The 8,973-nt window shown below is 41.9% G+C and overlaps 1 protein-coding gene across 1 annotated transcript; it reads right to left on the reverse strand.

The window, feature by feature from the left end:
* Positions 1 to 6,222: 6,222 nt before the first annotated feature.
* Positions 6,223 to 6,672, reverse strand: LOC136064982 (uncharacterized). Its single transcript, XM_065767538.1, has one exon. The coding sequence runs from the start codon at positions 6,670 to 6,672 to the stop codon at positions 6,223 to 6,225; it is 450 nt and encodes a 149-aa protein (XP_065623610.1).
* Positions 6,673 to 8,973: the final 2,301 nt, after the last annotated feature.

Here is an 8,973-nt window from a genome sequence, read left to right on the forward strand (position 1 = left end):
CTTTAGCTAGTATGAACTCTTTATGTCCCTGAAGAGGGACCTGGCCATGGTAAGTGAGTTAAACCAGCTCTTCAGTTTAGCATGTTAATTTTTCGTTTGTTTTATGCTAACTCTATCATTTTATTATGCAGATTACCCAGCAAGTCTTCATGGCCGATGAGTGGAATAAAAAGGCATACGTCGAAGCCCAAGCAGAGGCCCACTCTCGGTTCGAGGTAGAGAAAACTTTGGGCAGCTTGAAAGAGGAGTTTTCTTAAATTTTCGAGCAGCTCAAAGAGGTAACCAACGAAAGGAATAGCCTCAATGCTGGCCTGTAAAATACTGAGAGCCAAGCCGAAGCCCAACACAAGTTACTAAATGAAACTCAGACTAATTTGGCAGCTGAGAAAGCGCTTGTGAAGGAGTATCGCGCCGAACTCCAAAAGGCCAGGGAGACTGCCAAGTTGGCTCAGAGGAACACTCAGCTGGCTAAGGAGGCGACCGAGTCTGAAAAGAAAGCAGCATACCAGTTGGAGGTAGAGGAGACTGAAAAAGGCCTCACCGAGCAGTTTGCCACGGTCAGTCGAGACTACTGCGATATAACGTGGGGCAAGGCACTGGATGCTGCTGGGGTGCTTACTGACTTGGAACTGAGGCTTCTTGGGAGCATATATTACGACCCTGACATCCGAGAGCTCCCAAGGTCTGATCCCCTTCCCCTAACACAACTCCCGGAGGCTTCGGAGCAATTCTTGGTCAGCCAAGTGCCTCCAACCACCCTTGAGGCCTCCAAGGAGTCTGGTCAGCCTGGTGATCAGAGTAAACCAGCTGAGCCACCCAAGGATAAGGGCGAGGGTTTGGAAAAAGAGAAGACATCTTCAGAGCCTAAGGACCAGGCCCCAAAAGCTGCTGCTACTCAGACAAGCCAGGCTGCCGACCCTGTGATCCCTTAAGCGAAAACTTAGATACTTAGGTTTTATTTTATTTTATTTTATTTTATTTTTTACTTGTACTTGTTTTTCTTTTATGTAAGAGACTATAAACTATCCTCTTTTGATCAATGAAAGAGTTTCTCTTTTACTTTTGGTGTCTTTGTGGCATATAATATGACTTACTTTTTCTACGAATAACTGTACTTTGTAATTATAGTAATGTAGGTAAACATAATCACCATATCATTCTGACAATATACATAACTAAAATTGGCACTGAAAAGAGCAATTTATATAAGAAGTACTACTAAATAATGAATGCAATGAGTGTTATAAAAGTTTCATAGGTCTTTTCGAACATGCATAAAGAAAGTTAACATAAGTTAGAGTTAATTTAAATACATTCGAGAATTTCAGGCAAGACTCATTCCAGAGTTAAACTTCAATAACAATAACTATACAGAGGTGTTGACTAACCCATACTATCTGATCCGAGGATTGTAGGCATGTGAAAGAGTGTTAACTAACCCAAATCATTTGGTCCGAGGACTGCAAGCATGATTGGATTTAAGTTTAAACACTTAGAGAACCAATAAGGAGTGTTAACTAACTCAAATCATCTGGTCCGAGGACTACAGGCATGATTCGATTTAAGTTTAAACACTTAGAGAATCGTTAAGGAGTGTTAACTAACCTAAATCATCTGATCTGAGGACTATAGGCATGATTGGATTTAAGTTTAAACACTTAGAGAACCGTTAAGAAGTGTTAACTAACCCAAATCATCTAGTCCGAGGACTACAGGCATGATTGGATTTAAGTTTAAACACTTAGAGAACCGATAAGGAGTGTTAACTAACCCAAATTATCTGGTCCGAGGACTACAGGCATAATTGGATTTAAGTTTAAACACTTAGAAAACCGTTAAAGATGACAAATTGTCATAGTGATTAAAGAGAAGATTCGATTAATAATAGTACCTTTTGAGGTTATTTACATTCCAAGGGAGCGGTGTTACATGACTATCTAGGTCCTCCAGGAAATATGCCCCAATGCCAACCCCTGAAGTAATACGATATGGCTCTTCCCAATTGGGTCCTAGCTTCCCCCAGGCTGGGTTTTTCGCAGTGCCCACAACTTTCCTGAGTACCAAATCACCAGGTTCTAAAGGCCTTAGCTTTACGTTGGCATCATAGCCTTGCCTGAGCTTTTGTTGGTAATGTGCCAATCGAACCATTGTATTTTCTCTCCTTTCCTCAATCAAATCCAAACTCCTTTCTAGTAGCTCATTGTTGCTGATTGAACTGAACGAACTGGTTTTCAAAGTTGGGAACCCAGTTTTCAGAGGGATGACAGCTTCAGCCCCATAAGTCATCGAGAAAGGGGTTTTTCCAGTAGATCTGCGAGGCGTAGTTCTGTAAGCCCAAAGTACGTGTGGCAACTCTTCCACCCACTTGCCCTTCGCATCGTCTAATCTCTTCTTCAATCCATTAACTATGACTTTGTTAACTGCTTCTGCTTGTCCGTTTCCCTAGGGATAGGCAGGGGTGGAGTATCTGTTCGTGATTCCCAGTTCGCTACAATAATTCTAAAATGCTTTACTGTCAAACTCTAGGCCATTGTCTGAGATGAGAGTATGAGGAACTTCGAAACGAGTAATAATATTCTTCCGTACAAATCTCTGCACATCTACGTCTCGGATGTTGGCCAAAGGTTCAGCTTCAACCTATTTGGTGAAATAGTCTGTGCCGACCAGAAGGTACTTCTTGTTTCCTGTGGCTTTTGGAAATGGACCCACTATATCTAAGCCCCATTGAGCAAACGGCCATGGACTAGATAGTGAGTTGAGGACTCCACCTGCTTGGTGTATGTTTGACACAAATTGTTGACATTAATCGCACTTCTTAACATACTCATGGGCTTCTTTTTGCATGTTCGGCCACCAATAACCTTGAGTAATGGCTCGGTGAGCTAAAGACCTACCTCCGGTGTGACTCCCACAAATTTCTTCATGCAATTCCTCTAGTAACAACTCAGCCGCTTCAGGATGCATACATAACAGGTATGATCTTGAATAGGAGCGTTTGTATAATTTCTGGTCTTCGGATAGCCAGAATCTGGTCGCCTTCCTCCGAATTTTGTTGGCTTCCCCCTTTTCTTCAGGTAGAATATCTTCTTTCAAGAATTTAACTATCGGATCCATCCAACAGAGCCCGGTTCTAATTTGATGAACTTAGATTACATCTCTTCTTGCCTCAATAGGCCCATGCAAGTCCTCAATGAGGATAACTCTTGGCAAGTTCTGTGCTGAAGAGGTAGCGAGTGTGGCTAGAGAATCAGCATGTGCATTACCGCTTCTTGGTATGTGCAGCAAACTAAAAAATTCAAACTGTGATTGCAGACATTTAACTCAGCTCAAGTATCCCTGCATCCTTTCATCCTTCGCCTCAAACTCCCCCTGTACTTGACCCACAACTAACCTTAAGTCCGAGAACAACTCCACTGCCTTTCCTCCTATTCTTTGGACTATAGACATTCCCATCAATAGGGCTTCGTATTCCGCCTGATTATTTATTGCCAAGAAATCCAGCCTTAGCGATTTTTTAATGATGATTCTCTCGGGAGATATCAATACTAGCCCCACTCCAGAACCTTTCTGGTTCGCTGCGCCGTCCACCTACACTTCCCAGTAGGAAGGGTCTTGTTGAGAAATCATGCCAACCGATTTTCCATCCATGTCCTTCTCTGTCGTTACTTCTTCTAAACTAGGTTCCGTGAACTCGGCCACCAGATCTGCAAGGATCTGCCCCTTGACTGAAGTACAAGGCATGTATTTGATATCGAAATCCCCCAAGATAGTGTCCCACTTGGCTATTCTCCCTGTGTAGTTGGCACTTCGAAGTACGGATTTAAGCGGGAGTTGTGTGAGCACGACGATCGTATGTGCTTGGAAGTAATGGGGCAATTTTCGTGTTCCGAGTACTACTGCCAAGATAGCTTTCTCTAGTGGCACATACCTAATCTCAGCTTCATGTAGAGATTTACTCACATAGTAAACTGGCCTTTGCACACCTTAATCCACTCGTATCAGTACTAGACTTACAGCATAGGGAACCACAGCAATATAGGCAAACAGGACCTCATCCGGTTCAGGGCTAGACATAATTGATGGCCGAGCCAAGTAGTCTTTGAGTTATTGAAAGGCTGAAGCACATTCTTCAGTCCATTTAAACCCTTTCCACTCGTTGGTCAGTGAGAAAAAAGGTTTACACCTATCTGCGGACCGAGAGATGAATCGATTCAGGGCAGCTATCATCCCTGTTAACTTCTGAACCTCTTTCGAATTTCGAGGAGGCTGTAGATTTTGAATAGCCTTTATCTGATCGGGGTTAACCTCAATTCCCCTGTTTGTCACCATGTAACCCAAGAATTTGCCTAACCCTATACCAAATGAGCATTTGGAAGCGTTCAGACGTAACTTGTGCCTTCTTAGGATTTCAAAAGTGTTGTCAAGGTTCCTCACATGCTCAGAAATGACTTTGCTTTTTACCACCATGTCATCTATATAGACCTCAATACTTTTGCCTAACTGTGATTCAAACATCCTTGTCATCATTCGCTGGTAAGTAGAGCCTGCATTTTTCAGACCGAATGACATCACTTTATAATGGTAATTACCAGTAGGGGTAATAAAAGCGGTCTTCTCCTGGTCATCTGGGGCTAACGGTATTTGATGGTAACCTTGGAAAGCATCCAAGAAACTCATCCGAGGATGGCTGACAGTAGCATCTACTAGCTGATCAATTTTCGGCATGGGGAAAGGATCCTTAGGACAAGCCTTATTTAAGTCGGTGAAATCTACACAGACTCGCCATTTCCCGCTCTTCTTCTTCACCACCACAGTATTTGCTAACCACTCGGGGTAAAAAACTTCTTTAATAGCTCCAGCCTGTTTGAGCTTCGTTACTTCTTCTTTTACTGCATCTGCATGTTCTTTAGATGGGCGTCGAGGAGGCTGCTTCTTAGGGACAATCAGCGGGTTGACCCTCAAATGGTGGCAAATGAACTTTGGATCCACTCCTGGGGCTTCGTAAGCATTCCAGGCAAATACATCAAGATTTCTTTTAAGGAACTCAATTAGCTCTTCTTTTTCTGGTTGAGGTATCTGAGATCTGATTTGAAAGAACCTTTCAGGATTGTCCCCAATTAGAACTTTTACTAAATCCTCACATCTAACGCCTTCATCTAGATCTTCGATGGGCGATACTCGACTTTTTAACTACTATAAGTCTCCCTCGGCCCTGGCCAAGGACTCGATTTCGGGCTTGTGCAAGATGGCAGCCACCAAGCATTATCTGGTCGAGGATTGATTTCCATAGATTTCACAAACTCGCCCTTCGGATGGATATTTAAATTTTTGATATAAAGTAGAGGAAACAGCCCCTAGCGTATGTAGCCAAGGTCTGGTTACAATTGCTGTATAAGGGGAATACACATCTACGACAATGAAGTCTACTTCCACTACTTCCGAGCCAGTCTGTACAAGCAGCCGTATCTGACTCTTCGGGGTGACAATTCTTACCTCGAAGCTAACCAAGGGAGAACAATATGGTGTTAAGTCATCAAGTTTGAGGTTCAGCCCCCTGTATAGGTCAGGGTACATTATCTCCACCGCACTACCCTGGTCCAGCATTACCCTCTTCACATCATATCCTCCAATTTTAAGGGTGACTACCAAAGCGTTATCATGAGGTTGGATGGTTCCAATCTTATCTTCGTCCGAAAAGCCTAAAACTGGCTGAATAACCGGTCTAGGTCTCCTCGGATCTCGACCAAAGTCCCCTGCCAGTAACCGAGCTACTGACATAACCCTGGATGGCCAGGACCCTGTTCTTCCCGGTGCTGCGAAGATGACGTTGATAGTTCCTAATGAAGGTTTCGAAGAATTATCCCTCTGGGGCTCGAAATTCATTTGATCTCCTCGGCCACTAGAGTGATGCAAGAGGTGCCTCAATTTACTTTAGCGGACCAGTTGGTCCAAATAATCCCATAGACTTCTGCAATCTTCAGTGGTATGCCCATGGTCTTGGTGGTATTGGCAATAGAGATTGTGATTGCGCCTCTCAGGATTCCCCACCATCTTACTCAGCCACTTAAAAAATGGTTCATTCTTGATCTTTTTCAAAAATTGGTGGACTGTCTCCTTGAACACTGTATTGACTGCTTGAGCATTTGCTGATCCCGACTGCCCAGCGAAATCTCTCCGTGGCTTGTTGTTATTGTAACAGTCCGACCTGAAATCCTTCCTCTCTTAGGGGATAACCCTGTCCTTACCCTTCCCTTGTTGCTGATCTTCTTCAAACCTTTTATATTTTTTAATACGGTCCATGAGTTGACGCATGTTTGTAACAGGTTTACCAGCCAAGGACGTCCTTAAACCGTGGTTAGTAGGGAGGCCGAGCTTGAACGTGTCGAGGGTCATTGCATCAAAGTTGCCCTCCATATCATTAAACATCTCCCAATACCTATCCGAGTACGCCTTCAGGGTCTCACCCTCATGCATGCTCAAGGATAGCAGAGAAGATAAGGGCCTGGCCACTCTTCGGCAGGTGACAAAACGTGAACCAAAAGCTTGAGTGAGCTCTTTGTAGGAATTGATGGAATCTGCTTTCAGGTTGTCGAACCACCTCATTGCAACCGGTCCAAGACTTGAGGGGAAGACCTTACACATCAGAGTTTTATCTCTAGAATAGACAGCCATCCTTTGGTTGAAGTGGCTCACATGCTCCACAGGGTCCGTTTTACCATTATAAATTGTAAAGGTTGGCTGGTTAAAACGCCCGAGGAAGTCTCGCTCCTTTGATCCTATGCGTGAAGGGTGACCTAGAGATTTGATTCAAAACCTTACTCATAGCATCGTTTCCTACCCCTCCACGTGATGGGCTCTGAAGTTGCTTTTGCGACGGTGCTCCTCTTCGTATGAAAAGGATTCACTGATTGGTGTTTGAGACCTCTGTTCGTAAGTGATATCTTGCTCGTCACCTCGATCCTCATCAGAATGCGAAGAAATATGTTTTCTTTTTGCATGGCGCAACTCCCTCCTTAACCTCTCAATTTCCAGTTGCATGTTGTTCTTCTCTACATGAGACACGTGACTTCCTTCATGCGGTTGACTTCGCTCAGGGTGCGTAGTATGCACGCTACCTTCACGATCTTGTCTCTGCTCCAAATTGAGAAAAGGGTCTATGTGTTGGGACGCCCCAGATTCTGCTGGTTGTTGCCCTGGTTCAACCATTATCAACTGTTGCTTCCACTTATACTCAAGCGCTTCCTACAGACGACGCCAATTGCAGGGTTAAGATTTATGGCCCAAGCCCAAAAATAATAAATTTGCAAAGTGTGGATAATAGAACTAGGTTGACTGTGGAGCTTCTAACGGTTGATCACAACGTCCCAGTATAAACCAGCATGAAAATACACGTAAAAATCAAATAAGTTCAAGTCCGAAGAGACTTATGATAAATTGAATACAGGTTACAATTCTTAGGGTTACAGTAAGACCTCTCTTTTCCTTTTTCCTTTTTTTTCCCTTTCTCTTTTATTAGGAGCCCTTCTTCTTTATATTGCATCCTCCCCCATCATCCCCATCGTCCACTTGTTCTCCATCTAGCTCCCTACTTGAGTGTATGTCATGTCATGTATCTCCCTCAGCCTTTTATGAGTGGCGGTAGCTGAAGTTATATGGTTCAGGGGTCTTCTCCACATAAATGTGGCCAGAAAAGTTGCTGCAGTGCATTTAATACGGTGGTGGCAGCTTTTCCTTTTAGATATTTCTCCATTCCTCTTATCTCCAGGCGTGTCCAAAGCTTATCTAGACTGCCGAAATCACTAGTAAGCTCATTCGAATCCCCCATATATTTATATGACCCAGAATCTTTTCATCCGAGGATAATGATCTCTTCGAAACACTGATGCTCTCTTCAGACGGAGTTTCTTCGTCTCCATGTATCCTTCTTTCACGCGAAGTACACCTCGACAATTTTAGCGGACATACAATAACCTTCACATTGGGCTTTAAGCCCACTACGTATGGTTGAGCTTTTCCCTCCACATATATTGTGATCCTTCGCATTTCAATCTGGCAATGTACAAAATGTCAAATCATATAAATAAAAAATATAGTACTGAATATACCTTTAGATTTACAAAATTTAATTTAAACTATATAACATATCCATTTTAATGAAGAGTGATGATAATCTTATCTAAGCATGACCATAGTAGGTCCTCACAAGGAGTGATAGCCTAAAATCTACCAGAAAATAGAGACAAAATTTTGTAATTTTATTAATTTGAAAACTAAATTGCCATGAAGACTATAATGTGTTTAAATAGAAAAGTAGTCATAGGGCCACTAAGAGATGCTTAGAAAACCCTAAGGCACTTCTAGCATAGCTTGAAAATGTCCTAAAACCCTAATTTGACTTAAAAAGCATTAATTGCACATAAAATCAAGGAAATAATAGCCCAAAACCTAACATTATGAAAATTACATATGAAAATATCAAAATTAATAAATAACAAAAATTTAATTTCATATTTAGTCCTACATCAAAACCCGTCCACTTGGAAAAATCTTGTCCTTGAGTAAATATCGAGATCTGAAAACTTGTCCTCAAAGTGAAGAAATATTTTGTATATTTCAATCTTTTTGTCTACTTTCCAAACTTGCAAGTTATCAATTGAGAAATTTGAAATTCTTTTTCCTTGATCTTCATACAATTTACAATATTCATCAAATAAGAGTTAATGATTGCATCAAATCTTTCAACCCCAATAAAATCTATAAAATTTGATGTGTTGTCTTCCACTAAAATTATAGCATCTTGAGATTGGTAGTCATTTAATTTGATTTCATCAAAATCTTGGACAATTTTCTCTACAATTTCTTCCTCATGATCTTTTACTTAATCATAGATCTCCCAATTAATAAAACAGTCCTCCAAATCAAGAATCTACTCAATAAAATCCAACTTATGTACACATCTATCAATCAAAGAAT

This window comes from Quercus suber, unplaced genomic scaffold (genome assembly GCF_002906115.3).
Source record: "Quercus suber isolate HL8 unplaced genomic scaffold, Cork oak 2.0 scaffold_820, whole genome shotgun sequence".
NCBI lineage: Eukaryota > Viridiplantae > Streptophyta > Magnoliopsida > Fagales > Fagaceae > Quercus > Quercus suber.

Coding starts and splice junctions, on each gene's coding strand:
- LOC136064982 (XM_065767538.1), bottom strand. CDS start 6,672: ATGGCTGTCTATTCTAGAGATAAAACTCTGATGTGTAAGGTCTTCCCC.